Source organism: Dendrobates tinctorius, unplaced genomic scaffold, assembly GCF_039654945.1.
Source record: "Dendrobates tinctorius isolate UK_male_01 unplaced genomic scaffold, ASM3965494v1 ptg000091l, whole genome shotgun sequence".
NCBI classification, from domain to species: domain Eukaryota; kingdom Metazoa; phylum Chordata; class Amphibia; order Anura; family Dendrobatidae; genus Dendrobates; species Dendrobates tinctorius.
Window position 1 is genome coordinate 5,486,716 of NW_027361759.1, and position 22,691 is coordinate 5,509,406.

General features: G+C 43.4%; 2 protein-coding genes across 3 annotated transcripts in view; one reads left to right on the forward strand and one right to left on the reverse strand.

Annotated features, from left to right (window-relative positions):
* The window catches only part of TFG (trafficking from ER to golgi regulator), a 44,820-nt gene that overhangs the window by 9,815 nt on the left and 12,314 nt on the right, over nucleotides 1-22,691 (reverse strand). For both annotated transcript variants that reach the window (XM_073586203.1, XM_073586202.1), the window contains exons 2-3: nucleotides 9,907-10,116; nucleotides 234-317 (exon numbers count right to left, since the gene is read on the reverse strand). In XM_073586203.1, coding sequence (XP_073442304.1) covers nucleotides 234-317; nucleotides 9,907-10,090 — 268 coding nt within the window. In that variant the 5' untranslated portion in view covers nucleotides 10,091-10,116. The remainder of the gene's footprint in view (nucleotides 1-233; nucleotides 318-9,906; nucleotides 10,117-22,691) is intronic.
* LOC141098418 (uncharacterized) lies at nucleotides 11,207-18,253 on the forward strand. Its single transcript, XM_073586204.1, has 2 exons — nucleotides 11,207-11,619; nucleotides 12,348-18,253. Exon 2 carries the CDS (start codon nucleotides 12,360-12,362, stop codon nucleotides 13,431-13,433), a length of 1,074 nt encoding a protein of 357 aa, XP_073442305.1. The 5' UTR covers nucleotides 11,207-11,619; nucleotides 12,348-12,359; the 3' UTR covers nucleotides 13,434-18,253.

The following is a 22,691-nucleotide window of genomic DNA, read 5'->3' on the forward strand; positions in this document are numbered from 1 at the left end:
TCCTTGCACCATGCTGCTTGGCTTTCCTCACATCTCTTCTGTATGGCGCTGCCATCTTTTTATATGTATTCATGAACAACGTAAACACGTAGATAATACAAGAATCATTATTGGGTTAGTTAACAGCTAGATGAAAAATCTAATACATAGAGGAAAAAACAGAATGTGACAGGAGGCTGGAACTTCTTCCAAATAAGTGTTTATTCTACATGTAACAAGAAGCTACCACCTACCAAATAGAGTCAGCTTCAATATCCTACTGCACTGTATGGCAAACGATAAGTCGGAGCTGTCAAAAATCGTTATAAGGTCTCCATCTGCAGGAGAAAAATAAATAAATAGGCACAAAATTTAGTAGTTCGGGAGAAAAACAAATTTTTAGAACATAAGTCGTCCAGGCCAGAATGGGGTGTATAAAGGATCTTGTATAAAGTAGATTACAGTAGTAGACGTGTCCCTTTAAAGCAAACTATAACATTATAGATTAGATTTCTAAGATTAGAATGACACATTCACAGAGCAATGTCCGTCCTACCAATTTACGACTCAATTAGCTGCTAAATACCCTGCAATTCTGGACTGTTACAAGGGTTAAATGAAACCCCTCAATGAAACAAGAGGCAGAAAATGCTGAGCCAACGCTCCATTTCTGGAGTCTGCATCCTGCTAGCTCCACCCGGTGGAAATATTGGTTATTTACACTTCCACGCTGTATGATGATGTGGCATGACAAAATGCTGGCCCGCACACTGTATTTGCTAACAATATTTAATTGTACATTAGGACTGAAAAATCTATTCCAGGCGTAAGGAAGGAAGCCAGAAAGCAAAGCTCCAGAGACTAAATCCTAAAGGTAAATAAGTGGCTGATAGCGACATACAGAATGACAGGGCTAACGGCCTAGAATAGAGCATTTCTATGTAGTGTTGCTCCCATGGTCCTGGAAGATACATTGTGGGTCAGCATGGAGCCATGTTCCACAATGTACAATACTACAGATAGTGCTGATAAATTTTTTATTGTCGCATGAGTTATAGTTCACAGTTTTAGTTGCTTTTTTATTTAAATAGTGTCCGTCATTTTAAGTCTTTTGGGTTTTTTTTACATAAATCAATATTACATAGTAAAATAAGTTACTAAATCAGCTTTTTTCTCCTTAAGAACTTTCCATAGTCTCAAAATTCTCAATTCTGGGTTAAAATCTGTATTGAGTGAAAACAGACTATTCCATTACTGAGCTAGGAGACGGCTGCTGCTACCTACGAGATTCTATGTAAATGGGAGGAGCTCTGCCTCTAGCTCCTCCCTCCTCTTCATAGACTCTCACGGGTAGCAGCTGCCGTCTCCTAGCTAAGTAATGGAATAGCCTGTTTTCACTCAATACAGATTTTAACCCAGAATTGAGAATCTGAAAATGAAAGATCAGTCCCAGAAAATAAAAGAGGTCACTGATAAGAAACTCTGTAATATATACAGTGTGTCTCTTCTTTCCACGTGTACTATTGTTTTATGAAATAAAAATTAGGACATTTACTTTAATTTTTACTTTTTTATTTTAACTGTGAAAAATTAGCCGAATAAAAAAATAACCTTCAAAAGGAGGAATCACATTTACTTAATTTGTGCTCTACATCACACTCCCATACATACCTATGATGCAACCTGTTAGTGTGATCTAGGTTATACTAGACACAAATCAGGAGAAACCTGTCAATTCCAGCTGAGCTGGGCTGTTGGAAGGGAACTGCTCTGCGGACACTATGTGCCTAGCTCCTCTGAAAACCAAGTAAAGGTACTGTCACACTTAGCGATGTACCAGCGATCCCGACCAGCGATATTACGCGGTCAGGATCGCTGGTGCATCGCTAAGTGGTCGCTAGTGAGCTGGCACACAGGCAGAGCTCACCAGCAACATCGCAGGGGACGGAGGTCGCTACTTACCTGTCACACTAGGCGATCCTGCGTCCTCCCGCCCGGCTCCACGCGTCGCTCGTCCTCACAGCAGGAAAACAGTCCTGGACGTTCTTGCGCGATCAGCGATAACCAGCGGGGGAGTGGGTTGTAGGCAAGTATCACACACAGCGATATCGCTAGCAATATCGCTATAACGTCACAAGTTATAGCGATATTGCTAGCGATATCTCTTAGTGTGACAGGCCCTTTAGAGTATACATAGGGTATAACAATCATGTGGTATATATCCATCCAGATTTCGCTTAGTGTGACAGTACCTTAAGAAAAAAATGGCGGAACACCATACCAAATAATGTCCTGACCTTTAAATGAAGCATAAAATTGCTGAGGCGGGGAGATGGAAACACAGTTGGGCTATGCAGTTTTGCATGAAAACTTGCTTTCTCAAGGTCTTATTCTCAGCCATGAGGCCTTGGGAAACTCTGTTCAGATGAAACTGCATTGGCCCATTGGATTTTCATCTGCCCGGCTCTGTAATTTAATGCTTCAATAAAAGGTCAGCACTTTATTTGGCATGGAGTGCCACTATTTTTTCTTACCTGGAATACAACATGGCAATACCAAAAATGTGCTAGGACTAAAATAATGACATTAATTGCTTAAAAATGAATGACATTTATTGAATACAAATAAGAAACATTAAATCTCAAATTACAGACAAGGACAAATTGGTAGATGAGCTACTGAAGGAGCCTCAATAGTGTCAAAATTCTCAATAACAAGGCGACATATCATTAAATAAGGCATGTAATATATTAATTATAACAGTCACCCAATGACTATGGCCAAATGGACATAGAGGAGCTACATACAGTGCAGCCTGCAGACAATATCAGATACATAGTGTAATAACTAGAACCAATACTTACCCATCAATGGATGGGTGGATTAAAACATAGTTCTCACTATGATTCGAGCACCACTACCTGCGTTCCCCTTTCTACCTGCCTAGGGGAGTGTTCAGATCCGTTGATGGGCGTTTCGCTCTGTCTTACCAAGTAGCCATTATCTGGAGCTTGCAGTGCCGGTGAGCATTACTCACTTATTCTGACAACTAGGCCTTCTCAAACACAGCAGCAGATCAGAGTAATACAGGTTTCACCATTATCAGGGAGACAATTGATGTTTCATGCTGCCTGGAGAATGCCAACACGTTCCCTTTAACCGCTTCAACACTATTTTCCATTTTTGTTTACGTTTTCATTTTTTTTCCTCCTTTGCTTCTACCAAGAGCCATAACTTTATTTTTCTGTCCACACAGCTGTAAGAGATTTTGGTATTTTTGCAAGACCAGTTTTAGTTTTGGAGGGCACCACTGAATTTACCATATAATGTACCGTATATACTCGTATATAAGCCGAGATTTTCAGCCCATTTTTTGGGCTGAAAGTGCCCCTTCGGCATATACACGAGTCATATACAGGGGTCAGCAGGCGAGGGGGAGTGTGGGGGGGAGGGGTTGTCAGAGACCATACTCCCCCCCCCCCCCCCCCCCCCCACGATCTCTTCAGCCCCTGCTTCCCCGTGATCTCAGTGTCCCAGCTGTTCCTGCATTCAGCGGTCACGTGGCACCGCTGAATGCAGGAGCAGCCTGGGACGCCGACATCATGCTGGAAGCAGGGGCTGAAGAGACCTAGCACCAGGAGGGGGGTGGTGAGTATGACGGGGGAGCAGAGCAATACTACCGCTCCCCGTTCCATCGCTGTCTCCGGGTCCTCTGGCTGTGACATTTAGCGGAGGGCATGATGACGTAGTCAGTGCTCGTCCTCTGCTAACATCACTGCACAGGACCCGGGAAACAGCAATGGAACCGGGAATGGTAAATCTAGCCAGTGTCGGGGGCCTGAGCCAACGGCTACACCGGCACCTGGCCCCAGCGATAGAGAGGCGAGTAGGTTTTTTTTTTTTTTTTTTTTTTTTATAGGAGCAGCATATTGGGGGGGGGGGGGTATTATATGTATGGAGCTTCTACTTGGGCCACCATTAACCCTTGTGCAGCATATGGGGGGTATTTGTGTATGGAGCTTATAAAAAAATCGGGAGAAAAAAAAATATCTAAATGAGGTGAAATTGAATACTAATGCAATTCTGCAATGGCTTTTGCGGCACTCACTGTTAAAATTTACCTAGCATCACAGGGTCTCCCAGTCAATACGATTAAGAGGATAAACGTGTATCATTTAACTTCAGTAGTATTAGAAGAAAAAAAAAGAGCCAATTACTAACCGGTAAGTTGATTTTCCAAGACTGCCCCTTGCCCCTGAAAGGATCTGTTCCCAAGCAAAGGGAGTTGCATCTGTACCGATAACTGACGAGTCAAGATCTCCCAGGGAGCTCCCTGTAATTCTCTAACCTGAATTATCTTGTCTAGGTCTCCCTTGCTTCTCTTTTCTGCATCCAGAACCTCCCACTGAAACATCCTGAAATGAGCTAGTGCAACTGCCAGAATGCACGATGACCAGGACCCCAATATGGACATGGATCCCCTCGATGATACTATTGGATTCCTAATCAGACAGAAATCCCAAAGAAGCTATGACACTGGCTACTGCAGTTTAACCTAGGCTTTCCCAGGTAATCGTCTAAACAATACATCTTTTTCTCCGACATGAGCAGACATCTTCATTTCAAATTACCTTTCTGAACACCCTTGGGGCCATGGACAACCCAAGGTGAAGGGCTTGAAACTGAAAAGGCTGCCACCTTCTATGAATGTTTACTCCCAACCTTTAGGAATTTCTGATGTTCCTGAAGGATAAGCAAGTGGCAATATGTGTCCTGAAGATCTAATATTGCCATACAGCATTCCAGGAAAAAGTTACCGCAGTTCCCATTGTTTCCATTTTGAAATGCTTGACTTTTAAACAGTGAATCAAATCTTTCAGGTTCACGAGGTCTGTTTTTACCATTAAAAGAGGACTGTAGAATCTTCTCCCTTTTTCTGACTCCAGAACCTGACTCCCTTCTGCACCAAGGAAAAGACTTCCTGTTCGAAGGCATGCTTTTAAGGACTGGATTTCCGTGACAATCTTTTTGGCAGTAACTGAATTCTAGCTTTAAACCCTGACCTATGGTATCTCAAATCCAACTGGTTTTGAAATTTCTACCCAGACAGGAAGAAACCCCTTTAGCCTTCCACCTAACTGGGGCCTGGTGTCATTGTCTTCCGGTTCTCTTTGGTGGAACAGAGGGAAAGGAGTCATAACGAAAGCCTTTCCCCTTAGATCTTGTGTCGTTCCATCTTGGATCTCTGGTCTTTGTGGACACAAGCAGTCTTCTTTCAGGAGGACAAAAGGCCTTCCTCTGAAAGGAAACCGGGGCGTAAACCCTTTCCTGGTATTATATTATTTATTTTTTTATTTTACTCATTTATATAGCGCTATTAATTCCACCGCACTTTACAAACATAGTCTACTGCCTTTTCCAGTATCTCATCAAGGATTAGGGCAAAATGGTTGTAAAATTTGGAAGATCTGATCCAGCAGACATTTTTAATCTAAGAAAGCAGTTGAACTGACCATAAAAGCAAAGATCTTGCTGTGCATGTTTTTGCAATATTTGGCTTAAATGCTGCTGCCCCCTACTCCCAAGCCCTTTTGCGGAAACCCTCTACCATTTTTTCCAGGGGCTCCTTATGAAAGCAGATATGGGGGGGATACATGTGAAATGGCTGCATCAATTTTGGGGGCCTTTTCCCCTCCAACGCTCACAAGTATGAGTTTCAAAGGGATATTTTCCTCTTAACTTTCGGAATGAAGCCTCTTATCAGGCTTCCTCCATTCCTTATTTATAAGGGAGGATACGTTCTTATGTACCGGAAAGCATTTCTGCTTTCTCACCTCCAAACATTACATCCTCTATGGTTCTGGGATCCTTAACATCCTCAATATTCATTGTAGCCATAACTAATTTGTCTGTGTCCTCTGCCAGGAAACATGGATGGCCTTAATTGCCATCTGAGGAGGAAGATGAAGTTGATACATCTGAATTAAATCTTTTTAATTCCCCATCTTCCAATTCCTCGTCAGATCTTGAATCCAGTTTCGAAGTAGAAACATTAAGCAGTCCTATTCCCTTTAACAAACTCATGACCTCTGTTTTTACGCTCCCTTTCAGGTTCTTCATAAGGAAGAAAGATTCTGCTGCCAATGTCTTCTCAATACCAAGTTCACAAGAATAGTAAAGGGAGAGCACCTTTTATCAAACTGAGGTGCCATTTCAAACCTCTGGTAGCTGCAACGGCCATGCTGAGTAGGCCCAAAGGGACATCAGATGTCTGCATGCGCAACATACCCCAGGCCTAATACTGCAGCCATCGGGGAAGGAAGGAAGGGAAGATTGCGCCTCACCTAACCCATTTCGGCTAGGCAATCTGCCGTGAACTCCCGCTCCTGCCTCAGAGTTCATCCCACCCCACCCTGACGGGGGGAAAAAAATTGAGTACCGAGTATCACAAGCATCACTGACTGTAGGTCTCCCTCTAAGGACAGAAAAGCACTGGAGTGGGCAAAAAAATTATACCATTTTGGGCAGGTACGATGTATCGAGTGCCTCTTGTTGCAATTTTTTTCTTTTTCAGGGGAAGGTGAGGGGTTGTGCTGTGACCTAAAAATGCTTTAATTTTAATTTTTTTTCCCCCTTTAAATTGTTCATCTATTGGATTGAGCTTATATTTTAGTAGATCAAACTTTTACAGAAGCAGTGATACCAAATATTTTTACTGCAATTCTATTTATTATGGGTGAAAACGAAGGGGGCAGTCTTCAGAAGACTCACTGACTGCCAGAGCAAGCCATCTTCCTGCCATGATCACATTGCAGTGGGGTGAGGAATGCATGGAATTGTCCAAACCACCCCTTGGTTTGTGCATATTAAAGAAGCACTACAAAACTTTTATCCTCTTAATATATTGCAATCATATTACATAGCACTGTGTTCTTACAATTGCTCATTTTGCCCTTCTACCATTCCTTTCTTTTCCATTAGGTCTATGACATCACATGATGAAAAACTGACTAGTTGAATCCTTCTAAGGCTCATGTAGAAACAGGAGGTCAATTTTCCCTGCATGAGTAATCACTGCAAAGGTCTCTGTCAGGGAGGGGTGGGAGCAGCTTGGTCAGGAGTTTGAGGGGAATGATTTCTTCTGTCAAAAGAGTTTTTGTTTCTACATAGAGCAGAGAAAAGAAGAGAATTAGCTGGGTAGAAAGGCAAAATGAGCAATTATAAGTGCACAGTGCTATATAAATATGATTAAAATATATTGAGAATACAAGACTTTGATGAGAATGCTTCTTTAAGTATCACTGTTAGAGATTCAGATTGGCATTTAAGTAGATAGCAGCTGGCAGTGCTCAGCTCCACACATAGCTGTTGGAAGTAGATACTCGCTTAAAGTGAACCTGTTAGCAGGTTTGTGCACTGTAACCGAGAGTCAGGTTGGCACTATTAGGCTAGGTTCACATTGCGTTAAGGGCATCCGTTTAACGGATCAGTAAACGGATTCTCTAATGCAAATGTAATTTCTGACATCTTTTGTGAACTAGCGCATGGTAGATTTTCGTTACCATGCGTTAGCCCATACAGGTCTATGCACAGGAAACACGTCCATTCGCTGTGCGCTAGACCTGACGCACCCTCGGACGCTGCAGACCGCGTCCGAGGGTGCGTCATGAAGTAACGCATCATCGCTAACGCATGCCGATTTTGGCATGCGTTAGGATGCGCTACTATCATTGCGGGCAATGGCGGCGTTAATGCATCTGTTATATAGCATTAGTGCCGCTATGTAACGGATGCCATCAGCGCATTGACAGCAACGCAACGTGAACTCGGCCTTGCATTCCTTAAAATGATACCTTGATTGTTGAAATCCGTCTGGTAGTGGTTAAATCTTTATTTTCAGTTTTGAGTTAATAATATGCTCGTGCCCCGGGGGCGGCCTGTGGAGGGGGCGTTTATGTGGTGCTCTGCTTGGCTATTCATAAGGAAGACTGCTGACAGGTCACTGATCCCTCACTGACCTGCCGCCGTAGTTTACATAATGAATATACCTGCAAAAAAAAAAAAAAAAAAAAAAAAAGATTGCCGCGCCTGTGCAGTAGCAGCCATTCGTGTATACAGAGGTGATCCGATAGCTGATATTGCACAGGCGCTGTCGTCTTGCTACAGAGAAAAAAAAATTCCTCCTACAAGATGGCGTCACCTGCGCAATAGCAGCTGTCGGTTTACCTCTATATACACCAATAGCTGCTACTGTGCAGGCGTGGTGGGCACTATGTTCAAATGATTTTTTTTTTTTTTTAAATAACCTCACCCACATTAATTATAAACACATTACACATGTGATTATGCTACAGCGCAGGTGCAACAGCTGGCGTCTGCAGCAGGTTTTTTTTTTTTTTTTTTTCAGTATGCATGTATAATATTCATTATGGAAACTAGGCGCTCATACGAGATCGGCAATGACCACGGGGATCTCCTGCAGACTCCGTGCTCTTATGCCAACCCATCGGCGCCCTGCGTTCTTGTGACAGGGGCTCCGGTAGGCGAAGCCATTGACATGCTGCCAGCAAAATAATGCTAATAGCCGCTGTCATATTCAAGTGGCATGTAACATGTTAACAGCCATGGATGGATCGCGATTTCATCTGTGGCTGTTAGGGGCACTTATACATACATTCATATATACACGTCATATGTTGTGAAGAGGTTAAGAGAAACAGTATTTCAAAGCACAGCTACCTGAGGTATATGCCAGAACGACATTAACATATCCCCACACATTATGGGCCCTATGACAGAGTTCTTCCATGTTCTAGGATAAATGCACATTGCAAGAGCTTAAAGGGATGGTCCACTACTAGGACAACACCTTCTGAAACTGAATGCTTGCCTTTGTTAAAATAAAAACACAAAACTCCCCTCTCGTGCCAGGCATTGTGGTTCCAGCGGTGTCGGCACTCACGTGATGTTGTTACATCACATGAGCCCTGCGCCCAAGCAGCACGGGCTTCACTGTCCCCACCTTCAGACGAATCAAACATCAACAAGAAGTGAGCGATGCAGTTGCTCCGGACTTGCTCTTGAAGTTTGATTTGTGCAAAGGGCAAATCAGAGCCCAGCACTGATTGGGCACAGAGTCGTGTGACGCAACAACCTAGCGTGAGCCCCAGTAACGCCAGTTCCGACACCGCTGAACAGTGCAGACAATGGAGGTGACTAGAAGGGTTATTATTTTAACAGAGGCAAAGAATCAGTTGATAAGGGCTTGTCCTAGTAGTATGTAAAGGGGAAGGGACATTTAAAACAACAACTTATTTCGATTAACACTAAATATGAAAAGGAATTGTATTAGATGTTATTTTAGAGAAAAGGTGACAAATTAGAAATGGTAGGCATCGTGTATTGTCATGCCAACGTTGAACACCAAAATATTGGCAAAAGTCAATTCAATCAAGAAGTGGTGTAAAGGTGTCTAAAGAGGTGCCAAATTTATCCCAGTGGCTCATGCTGGATAACATGCCTGGAGCATATTCCCACTGTTACATCTAAGCTTCTGCTGTCTATGTAATAATTCAGATTGCTAGTTACATTGAGAATTGTTCACACAAAATTGGTACTATTCATTCCCACTATAATGTGAACATGAATAATGATTTAGAGCATTACCATTGATGATATTCCCTGGAGCAACCAGCTACAATGCAGCTTTTATCTCTCAATGTCAGAGAAATGTTTTGCAATGGCAATTTTCATTGATCTCCCCTAAAGTCTCTGCAATATGTGCAAGTAAACAAAAATGTGGGCAAATTCTGGAGACCATCCATGAAGAACAAGACCATCACTGTCCTCAGATGCCTATATTAGGTTAATAAGACATTTATGCTGATAGAATACACAAAGGGAGGGGAGTAGCATGGAGAAACTTACCTTCATCTTTATACTTGATGGTAACTTCATCGTTCGTCAAGAGTTTTCCCCGGAAAACCCTCTGCATCATCAAGACCAGCTCATCATAAGTGATGTCCTCATTGTGAATTGGAATTCTGCGAATGTCCTCCCCAAGCTGAGCTTTAATGATCAGCTTGCCGCTTAAGTCCAGCTGTCCATTCATGGTGGACTCCGTGATGACTGAGGCAGCTTTATGGAAATGGAAGAAAAAAATTCAGACATTTTTGGAATTTCAAATACAATTGGTATGTAAAAGTTAAGAAGAAAATGGTAAAACTTAAGTACATCGGGGAGTTCACAAGTACCACACAGACATGTGCAGTATTCAGCTGTATGGTAAAATCTACAAAGATCAGGACACCTGAGGGGGCTGGGAATTGCAGTTCATACACTGACCAAAAAGTAGCTGTATAAACCTAGCCTAAAGGGAACCTGCCAGGAGATTTTTGGTCACTACACTACTTGCCTTTGAAACCCCAAGTACGGTTTTAAATTCAAGCTCAAATATATAATTCTGGCTGCAAATGGCTATTGTGCATAGTTATTAGTGTTTTGACCATATCATTTTTATGCATATTTTCCTACTTCATGCTGCATAAACATGAATAATTACTGGATGAACATAACCTGAGATTAAAACAAAGTGAGTAAATACCTTGTAACAGTAAGTAAACAACATAGGGTACTTAGGCTGTGTGCACACGATGCAGATTTGCAGCGGATTTTACCGAGCAGAAACGTTGCATATCCGCATTGTGATGTACAGTAGCCTTAAAATCAATGAAAAAAAAAAAAACGCTGTGCAGACGCTGCGGATTTTTCCGCGCAGTTTTCCTGCGGTACAAAATCCGCAGCATGTTACTTCTTTTGTGCGGTTTTCCATCTCCCCTGTCACCAAATCCGCAGGGGGAAAACCGCACAAAAACTGCAGGAAAAATGGAAGAAATCAGCAGGAAAAATGCAGGTCATTTGAATTGCGGATTTCATACATTCTGCGCGGAAAAATTTCGCAGGGCTAAAAAGTCCGTCTACACTCAGCCTAAGTCACTTTTTGGGTTGTGCATCTTGTCTACATAGCTTTCCATGGGCAGGGCAGGTCAGGTCTGGGTCCTGCTCTGCCTGCATCTATTGAGGCCTGCTAGCACATAGGACCATCCTGACTGAGTACACCTTGTTGCAGTGGGATGGCACCCATGCTTGTTTGGTCAAAACAATGTCAACTAAGTACCCTATATTATTTACTTACTACAGGGCATGTCCACATTTTGTTTTTATCCTAGGTTATGTTTGATAATGGCTACAGGGTTAACGTGCACCTACACATGGCACTTAGATCAACATGTGTTCCAGAGGGGGCGGAGCCTGAACGTTGGTGGAGCAAGAAGCAGGAAACCTGAGCTCCCGGACAAATGCACCAAAAGGGGCTCTAATATCACCAGAGCCTTCTTTTTATACCATCCCCGCATTACAACCCAAACCAGGACCCCACTGGATCGCATAGACCCTGGGTGGCAAGTCACGTTCGGGATAAAGAAGAGATTCATATAACTGTGGCCCTGCAGGCGGGAGATTGCCGGAGTGGCGGAAGGATATACTGCTAACAGCACCATCGCCTCGGGTAGAGGACTTCACCCCTGACCCAAGGCTGTCAGATAAGAGAGACCCCGGAGCTAACCCTCCCCTGCAAATAAGGTACCATTGCGAAACCCCCTGACCAGGACACATAAAATCGCTACTATTCTCATAGCTGGGGGACGGCTACAGAGAGTGTGTATCACGCCGCAGCATTGAAAATAGTCCCGTCGGGCTTGCAGAAGACACGCGGCCCGGGACCTAGAATAGACGTGCAGCGGCACGCTTCAGCCTCCTCCCCTCTCTGCAGTCGGTGAGAGAGATCTGAGGAATTCAAGCGTCTCCTGGAGCTGAGGTAACATTGAAATAACAGAAGCAAGGTGACGGAGTGTCTTAAGCAGAGGGGTCTGATTCAGGGGACAGAGGACCAGGAGAGCATGGTCATTCTCCCTAACTCCGTAGCAATAAAGGAGATAATCAATTAATCAAGTGGGGGCCTGAGACTGTCTGACCCGAGGGGTGCGAGGAGAGAAGGGAGTAATATAAGGAGCCTTAGATCTGTATTAAGCGCTCCCCCCCCACCAGTGCTGTCCCTACATCTTTCATCCCCCCCTTATTTGCTTTCTAATTAACCCATGTTATACCTAGCTGTACGAATATAAGAGAGGATTCTCTGGAAAACCAGCAGAAAGTGGTTATAGACTGCCATCTAGTGACCAGAGCCAGAACGACATCTCTTTCCATTGTTTATCACTTATAAGATTGGGCATAAAATGGAACATTAGCTAAATTCATAGCCAGCGAGAGGAATTCTAATCTTCAAACTGCTCTATTCTTCTCTGCTTTAGATAACTGCAAAAATGGGGAGATCCAGCGTAAAAACGCAAAAAAGCATGCCCAAACCTACAAAGTCCACTACGCAAACAGACATGGATGACTTTCTTACAAAACAAACGGTTCCGTCAGATTCTCTTAAACCATCCAAGCTTCGTGATTTGACCTCATTAGGAGATTCAGATTCTGAACCGGAGAGTGACTCTGACACGGGCAGCACAGCGAGAGAGGCCTTAGTCACTCGTTCGTTCATCAAACGTATATTGTCTAAAGCTCTTGAGCCAATAGGACAAGAACTTGCAGAGATAAAACACGACCTAAAACTTCAAGGCCACAGACTTGAGACATTGGAAAATTCGCAAGTTGCCATGACGCAAAGTTCGAACGCTGTACTAGACTCTTTAAAAGTCCATGAAATCCAACTACATACAATTCACACGGTGCTAGAAGATCATGAGAACAGAGAACGTCGTAACAACATAAGAGTTAAAGGCCTTTCTGAAACGGTGGCCTTTGAGGCGTTATGGAAAGCAACACAAGAGATATTCAAAGAACTACTTAGTGAATCAGATCCGCAGGAAATTGAACTGGTGAGAGTACACAGAGCATTGCGTCCGAGGCCTTCTCAAGGGGAAACTCCACGAGATGTGATCTGTCGCTTCCTCGATTATCGAGCAAAAGACTTAGTTCTTCGCAGAGCGCGGGAGGCGCAGGAGATCTCGTATGAAGGCTCACAAATTAAACTTTTCCAGGATTTATCGGCCAGCACTCTCAGGAAGCGGAGGATCTTGAAACCGTTCACTGAAGCATTGATAAAAAAAGGCGTCCGTTTTAGATGGTTGTTCCCGTTTGGAGTACATATCACAAATGGAGACAAAGGTATCTCAGCAAGAACATCACAAGACATCAAAGAGGCATGTGAGTCCTTGGGGATTGAGCTGGAGGCCTACCCGGACCTGGAGTCCTTCCATTCGGCGACCCTATTGCATCCGCTGCCAGATGACCCGGCGTGGCAGATAGCCCTGACGCCAAAATCACAAAGGCTGAAAAGGAAGCTGACAAAGACCTCGCTTCCTAAGGACTCCAGAGACAATACTTGATCTTTGGGTTAGACCCAGATTTTGCAGTTAAGTTTTTCTTGGTGTCTACCCCAGTTGGGGTATTGAATGTGGTTGAAGCAAATCTGATGGGGTTGGCGTGCTTTTCCAAATATGGGTAAGCACTGCTGCCACATCTATCCAATAATTCGTTGTAAGGTTTCAACCTAGATTTAGTTACAGCCCAAACTGGGCATTCTCCTAGAATGGAGCATTTCATATTTCATATTTAGTTTATAGGTTGATTGGAATTTTCCTCAAGCTGGCATTCTATGAAACAATGTCAGTAGGTAACTATGGTACGTTGGCATATTGGTCAATGATATTGTGCAACATAATAACATGGATAATGTTAATATTGTGTTCTCCCCCTCTTTACCTTTCTGTTTTCTCTACCCTTTTCTTTCTTTCGTCTGGTCTACTTGTCCTAGACCCCCTCCCCACACCTATAGGCACAAGGATTCGTCCCCGTCGTGAGCTGCAAGGATGCTGCTGTGTACAGAAACATGATGGATTCGGATAAGGTACACACATTCATCTCTTTTAACGCACATGGGCTGAACTCTCCAAACACTAGACGCCACACATTACAACTATTCAAAAAACAGCAGGCAGCAGTATTGCTTATTCAGGAAACGCACTTCAAACCGGATAAATTGCCCTCCTTTGAAAGCTCGATTTATGATAAATGGTTTCATGCGACAACCACCCAGTCCGGTTCCAGAGGAGTGTCAATAGCAGTGGCAAGGGGAGTGCCCTTCCAGCTAAGAGAAACTATGGCGGACCCTCAGGGTCGTTACATCTTTGTCAAAGGTCTACTAAACGGTGCCCTGGTAACATTGTGCAGTTTATACGCACCAAATAAAAAACTATTGAGATGGGTACTCTCAACACTGAAAAAAATTGATGGCTTTAGAGAGGGTGCATTGATAGTGGGTGGGGACTTGAATGTTGCATTAGAGCCTTTGCTAGACACGACTAAACAGAAAAGTTCGCTCTCACCTAAAGATCTTTACAGAATAAAGTCACAACTGGGATCTCTACAATTGATTGACACATGGAGATATCTAAACCCCTCTGACCGAGACTACACCTTCTACTCCCACCCTCATAAATCTTACCACCGTTTAGACTATATTTTTATATCCAGTAAAATGCTTGCCAATATACAACAGGCGAAAATAATTCCGAATATTTATTCCGATCACTCTTCGGTTTTGTTAAAATTCTCATTATCTAAAGCCTTTCCCCGACATAGAGTATGGCGGCTCAATGAGTCAGTACTTGGAAGTACCGAGGTACAGACACGTATAAACAAAGTGCTCTCCCAATATTTTGAGCAAAATGCTTCACCAGAAATTTCCTCACAGATACTATGGGAAGCACATAAGTCAGTTGTCAGAGGGGAGTTGATATCTATCACTTCCTTTCTAAATAAACTGCAACAAAAAGAAATCCAGGATCTTTATGATAGTATATCACAGCTGGAGCTTACACATAAACATAAAATAGATCAACATAGCTTAGAGAAGCTGCAACAAAAAAGACAGCAACTTAAAGACATATTAAACTCGAGATCTGCTAAGCTATATGCAACATGGAAAAACAGAATGTACGTCCATGGAGACAAAGCATCCAAATTAATGTTATCACAACTGAGGAAGCGGCAGTCACGTACGCTGATTAACTCAATTAAGAATGAACAAGGGTTCAGCTCGCAAGCTCCTGAGCACATGGAGCGGGCATTCCTTGACTACTATAAGAAATTATATAATCTCCGTCCGGAAGATAACGCCGATTCCGCACTTAAAAGAAGCATGGACACTAGGTCCTTTCTAAGCACTTTAGAACTGCCTGTCTTGTCTGATTCCCAAAAACAATATCTTACTAGACCTTTTTCACTGGGGGAGTTGCAGTCCGCCCTGTCAAAGTGCCCGAAGGGGAAAGCGCCCGGTCCAGATGGATTCTCAGCACTTTACTATAAATCCTTCTCTGGCCTCCTACTCCCACATTTATTGAACGTTTGCAACGCAGTTTTACAAGGCCACCCATTGCCAAACCAAATGCTTACAGCCAGAATATCCCTAATACACAAAGAGGGGAAGGATCCTGAACAATGTAGTAGCTATAGGCCAATCTCTCTCCTTAATGTGGACCTAAAAATCCTAGCAGGGCTGATGGCAAAAAGAATGGCCAAGTCATTGCCAAATTTGATTTCCTTAAATCAGACCGGGTTTGTGGGTGGAAGGGAGGGAAGGGATAATGTCCATAAAGTATTGCACCTTCTTCAATACGCAAAAAATCGTAAACTACCATTGATGCTTCTTGGAACAGATGCAGAGAAGGCCTTTGACAGGGTGGACTGGGTATACCTACGGGAAGTGCTGATCAAGTTTGAGATACCCGAAGCGTTTATAGCAGCCGTAATGGCAATGTACGATAAGCCCACAGCACATATTAGGATTAACGATTTTACAACAGATGCATTTACTATAAAGAACGGAACAAGACAGGGCTGTCCCCTATCCCCGTTGTTATTTGTGCTAGCAATGGAACCTCTCTTAAAGGCCATACAAGTACATGAGGGAATAGAGGGTATTCGCATCAATAAGACACACTATAAAATAGCGGCATTTGCGGACGATCTCTTAGTCTTGATGACTAATCCTTTGCTGGGACTCCCAACATTGATGGCTCTTATAGATCAATATAGCAAAATTTCCAATTTTAAAGTAAATATGTCTAAGTCGGAAGCGCTAGACATACATATATCCCCGAATACCTTAGCTAAACTAAAAAGTACATACCCATTCACCTGGCCAAAACAATATATCAAATATTTAGGTGTAAAGATAGGAAGATCGGATAGAGACCTTTTTCAACAGAATATTCCCCCCCTAATTGCCTCAGTAGAAACCATCATGAAACCATGGAGGGACTCGTATGTGTCGTGGATGGGAAGGAAAAATTTACTGAAGAGCCTAATCTTACCCAAGTTTATATATATTTTCCAAATGCTCCCTATAACCATCCCCAAATCGTATCTTTTTAAAATTAATACATTATTCCGCAGATATGTTTGGAAAAAGCAAAAGCCCCGATTAGCATACAGGACATTAACATTAAACAAATCAAGGGGTGGGATGGGTGCACCAGACATAATGAGGTACTACCAAGCGACAATGCTTACCAGAGTGGTAGACCTGTTGCGGTCTTCTAACAATAAGCAGTGGATTGAGGTGGAGGAAGCCCTAGCACCTTATCCCCTGAGATCCATCCTTTTGGCATATCCTTGTAAAAACATAAACAAAAATCTACCTAATATACACACCAAAGCTACCTTAAAATTATGGAAGGGATTGGTGAAAACTCTAGTTCCCCCTTTGTCCCCCTTACTCAAGTTGGCAGATATAATGCCACATGCATCTTATTCCCGAGACAATGATGTAATCAAACCCGGTTCCCTGGCAAATGTAGCGGTTGATGACCTCTTGGCGGACGGGGCACTCCCCTCCTTTCAGGAACTGAAGAAGCAACCAGGGCTTTCCAACTTGACCTTTATACAATTCGGCTCTATAAGAGACTCCTTGGCACGGTATCTTTTAGGAGCAGACGTTACCCGCCCACTGACTGCATTTGAGACTCTCTGTGCAACAAAGGATAAACCCAAAAAGATAATGTCGTCTATTTACCAGATTTTAAATATAACTGACTGTTGTCTCAAAAGAGCTTATATAACACATTGGGAAAAGGATTTGGGATTCAAGTTTACCCCAAATCAAATATCACACATTTATAATTCATCTCATGGCCCATCACAATGTGTTAGAGCACAAGAGAATTCCTTTAAAATAGTCGCCAGATGGTATATTACACCACAGCAGAACACTTATTGGCGGACGGGGTCTTCTGCTAGATGCTGGAGATGCTGTGATTCGGAGGGAACATACTTACATATGTGGTGGTCCTGTCCACCCCTGCTGCAGTTCTGGCGACTAGTAGAGGATTATATCGGGGAAATTGTGGGCAAAAAGCTTACTTTGACACCGGAGATAGTGCTTTTAAATTTTCTGTCACCGACTGGACATAAAAATACTGCTCTGTTGACTCAACACATTCTTTCAGCAGCGAAACTTTTGATACCTATGAACTGGAAGTCAACTACCATTCCATCTATATCCCAATTGCAAGAGAAGGTAGATATGCTATATCAAGTAGCCAAACTGGCTGCCTTGGTGAATGGCTCACTTTCAGCTTTTGAAAGAGTATGGCACCCATGGACCCGATTCAGATCCATTAGTAGAAGTTGATAAGGCTATGGTGGCCTCCTTGCTTGGCTTTATCAGAGTGGACGAAATCCTTGTTGCCTGGTGTTCCCCCCCCCCTCCCCTTATCTCCCTTATATTCCACCCCTATATCCCAACTTCTTCCTCTAATTACTTGACCTCCTGTCCCTTTACTCCCTATACTGTTTTTTTTTCTCTTCTCTTTTCTTCTTTTTTGTTCTTCTTCATCTTTGTTTGAAATCATGGCATATGTGATGTAGCAGGGGCGTGTGGATGGGAAGAACCCAGATTTGAACCCAGATAATCCTGCTGCTGGAAGTTCCTTTAAGGCTGTTGGTGTCCTTAAACCTCTATATATCAATAGTTTTTGCCATGAATTGATATTTCAAACTATCTGTTTATCTCCCGAAAAGTGGAATTTGTAGGTTATATAATAATTTTGTAAGCTACCCTGTTGATTGCTTTCTTTCGGATGTAACTTGCAGATTTCAATAAACAAAACATTAAAACAAACAAAACATGTGTTCCAGATAATTTCTTTGGCTTTGCTAATTGAATGAAGCTGATCAGGCATTGTGCATTTGTATAAATAGAGAGGGTGCTGCCTAAGGCTATCACCACCCTTTATCAAGGTTTTCAAAATGGATTTACCTATGAAAAGTTAAAAATTGTTAACGTGCACCTGTCACCTGATTTGGCCGCTATAAGATGCGGCCACTGCCTTTCAGCTACAGCATTCTATAAAACTGTAGATAAGCCCCTGGTCCGACCTGAAAGAAGAAAAATATATTTTATTATACTCAACAGGGGGAGGGGGGGCAGTCCAGTCCGGTCTGATGGGTGTCGCAGGTCCGGCACCTCCCATCTTCTTGCAACGCCGTCCTCCTGATTGCTTCATCTCTCCCGACATCACAGGCGTACTTATCTGTCCTGTTGAGGGCTGAGCAAAGTACTGCAGTGCGCAGGCGCTGAGCCTCTCTGACCTTTCCCAATGCCTGCGCACCGCAGTACTTTACTCTGCCCTCAACAGGGCAGATAAGTACGGCTGCATAGGAGTGCGATGCCGGGAGAGAGGAAGCAAGCAGGAGGGCGTCATCGCAAGAAGATGGGAGGACCCGGACCTGCGACACCCATCGGACCTCCCCCTCCCTCGGGTGAGTAAATAAAACTTATTTTTCTTATCTTTCAGGTCGGACGGGGGCTTATCTACAGCATTAAAGAATGCTGTAGTTAAACCCTGAAAGATGATGGCCACATCTTATAGCAGCCAAAACTGATGAAGGTTCCCGGTAAGCCTTACAGAGGGATGCCGCACTATTAAAATTGTGAAGAAATTGGAGCGTAACCACAGAACCATCAAAAGTTTTGCTGCAAATGGTCAACATGGTCACTAAAAAGCGTTGAGAAGTACAGTCGCACAATAAGTGCCAAAGATTTAAGAATCAAACAACCAGGAACCCATTATCCTCTAGTGCTGTCATATTCCAGAACTGCAACCTGCCTGGAGTGCCCAGAAGTACATGGTGTTCAGTGCTCAGAGTCATGGCCACAGTAAGGGAGGCTGAAACCCAGCCATCACAGATCACGACAAGTTGAAAAGTCAAAACTGGGCCAACAAACATCTGAAGACAGATTATTAAGAAAGGTTTTTATGGACTAATGAGATGAGTTCGACTCTTGACAGACCAGAAGGATGCTCCTGAAGTGGCGGGATCAGTAATGGGCAGACTTTCACGCTGATATCAATAAGGTGGAGGTGGGTACTGCTATGAGCTGGTGTTATTACAGATGAGCTTGTTGGACTTTTTTTTCTTTTTCAAATGGTGGTACAGGAAAAAGTCTACTTCTTTCAAGAAAACCATACACAGGACAACACCCCATCTCAGGCTTTGAAGTAATGCACTGCTGGGCAAGCTAGTAAAGGCTTTAGAGGGGTCTTCCACTACTTTTTCACCCCCATATCATAGCTTTTCAAAACAATACCTTTTGTAATATACTTGTATTCGTTGTATAGCTTCTATGAGAGAATCTCCAAAGGGATTACATGATACTGAATTATTGAGATTCTTTTGCCGCCTCGGTTTTGTCAGATATAATTCCTTTGCCGGAAAAGGGAAGTATGAAATGAAAGGAAGTTGTCATTATGCTCCTGATAGTGGGTATAGATAGATGTTCTGGACTGAATGATAGCTTGCCTGAGCATGTGTTCTGAAGACACAATTTGGCTGCCTTCTGAAAATCAAGCAAACAGTTTGATTCAGCAGTAGGGTAGTGGCTGACACATTTGCTAGTGAAGTGCTGCAATCGCCATTTCAAAAGCTAATGGGCTATAATGAAATCTCTGTGAAAGGCTATTGTTTTAAAATAAGGGCATGGACACAGAAGAAGAATTGAAAAAAAATTGGGAGTCTGGCTCAACAGGACTGGATTTTCCTTTTCTTTTTCAAAAGAAAAATTTACATGGTCGACATGACACAGTCGATGCTTTTCGACTGCGTCATGTCGACCATTTAAGTTTTTCTTTTGTAAATTGCATGTACTATATTTTACTATATTACTATATTATTACTATATTTATATCTAACGTTACCCGGTAATTGACATTCTGTTTATGTCTTTTGGCCTAACACAATCTGTATTTGCATATCTGACCATTGTATATGTCTAGCCATTGTGTATATAGTGTATTGTATTGTCAAGTGTGCCCTTAAGGTGAATACATTTATAATTTAACCTATGCCTGCCCTCATCTCAATCCACACGTCAGTTTCTCGGTTTAACTTTCCATGCTACCGGGGCTGGTTTCTGGCCTGATATAATCCGTTAACGGACCAGGCTTATATGTAACGAGGAACTGGTGACAGTCCTACAGGGCTGGCAGAGCTCTGTTTCTCTGGTGCTAGTGAAAGGGGCCTCTCAACCTGTTAGGGTTGTGAGTGTGGTGCCATGTCTGTGACTTCATGGGCCACATCCTCTCACTCCCCGTGCCTCCCTGGAACAATGTGCACAGGGGGTGTCTGGAAAACTGTGCCAAGCGGAAAGTCACATTGGGGCAAGTGAAGAGACCATACCACGTGATCTCGCTGACATAATAGTGAAAGCAGGCGGAGAGGCAAGGTGCGGGTTCATCACATGTGGTGGCAGTGGAGGGATTCCTGGTGATCTCCCTGGTGTAATCCTTCACAAGTGGTGGGATTCTGTGTGATCTCTCTGGTGTCATCCCCTCCCAGACATCTTCACATGAAAAGGGAAGAAATTTGCATAACAAACACAGTGGGGTGCATGTAATCAAAGTAAAAAGGTTAGAGATAGAAATTTGGGTTGAGAATGGAAAGGGTGTGATAAGTGCTGGCTGACAGGCTACTACAATGCAAAATGGAACTTGTAGTATTGGAACACAGTAAGCCAGGGGACAGGAAGTGGTCAATGCATTTACTGGCACATACTAGCAAGATTAATCAAAAATGAAACCAGTTAGGGTAGTGGATAACTTCTTTAAACCCATCACGACCTTGGATGTATAGGTGCATCAAAACTTGAGTCACTGTCTGATGATGGATACTGTGCGGAGCCCACATCTTTCCATGCACATGACAACTGACCGCTAAAGAGATATCAATTAAAGCCCATTGGTGTGATGTGCGGCAGGGAGTATCGCAGAGAACGGTGTACGAGCCTGCTATTGGCCACCCACGTTGTACTTACAGTCTCATATTACATTAAGTCTCAAAGTGGATTTTCTCAGAAATTCAAAATCCATCTCCTGCCAGGCTGATCATGACCTTGTACCTTATTACGCTACCATGCAATGTACACTGCTCAAAAAAAATAAAAAGGGGAACACAAACAGAATATAACCCCCCGTAAATCAAGCTTCTGTGAAATCAAACTGTCCACTTAGGAAGCAACACTGATGTACATCAATGCGAGCTGTGGCAAGAAGGTTTTCTGTGTCTGTCAGCGTAGTGTCCAGAGGTGCTACCAGGAAACAGGCCAGTACACTAGATGTGGAAGGGGCCGTAGGAGGGCAACAATCTAGCAGCAAGACCGCTACCTTTGTGCAAGGAGGAACAGGGGGAGCACTGCCAGAGCCCTGCAAAATCACCTCCAGCAGGCCACAAATGTGCATGTGTCTGCACAAACTGTTAGAAACCGACTTCATGGGGATGGTCTGAGTGCCCGATGTCCACAGATGGGGGTTGTGCTCCCATAGGCATGGAGAGTGGTGAATATTCATTCCCTTAATGAGCAGGGACATGTGATCGCCCAGCTGCAGGAGCTGCTGGCACCGGAACAAGATGCTGCGAGAGCACGCAGGGAAGGCAAGTAGGATGTTTTTGTTTTTTAATGCATTTCTCATGAGGGGCCTCGCAGACAAGGATGGGAATAAGGAGCAATACATACCCGAATTATCCTCGAGTCAATACGTTTTTCCAGTTTTTTGTGGCAAAATTATGTGCCTCGGCTTATACACGAGTATATACGGTACATTAAAACCATTTCTAAAATAGTAAAGGCATCCTTCAAGATAGGTTTAATGTAATCCAAATCTTTCCACTGAATAAAGATGTACCCGTGAAGCTGGATTCTCCCCTCATTCTTTCAAGGAACTAGTGATACCACACCAAAAATACCAGAGTAGTGCTTTGATACAAACTGTGATATGTGTAACAACCCTGCTGGCATCACCGCATGGCCTCCCATTCCCCACTCACCAACTTTCTCACTGCTCCAGGCCATGCTGGGATTTGTCTGCTGCCAGCTCCATGCTCTGTCTCATGTCTGCTCTCTGCATGTTTCCAGGCTGTGTATAGGGGGGGCGGTGCCTGAACTCTCTGGTTCTTATGGAGTCAGGGTGCACCTGTCTAAAGTCTCCCTGACCAATTACCAAGAGCCCCCTAGTATTTAGCGCTGCTCCACCCACTGAACCTGGCCTGTGCAATGTGTTAACTCAGTTAGTATCTTGCTACTGAGC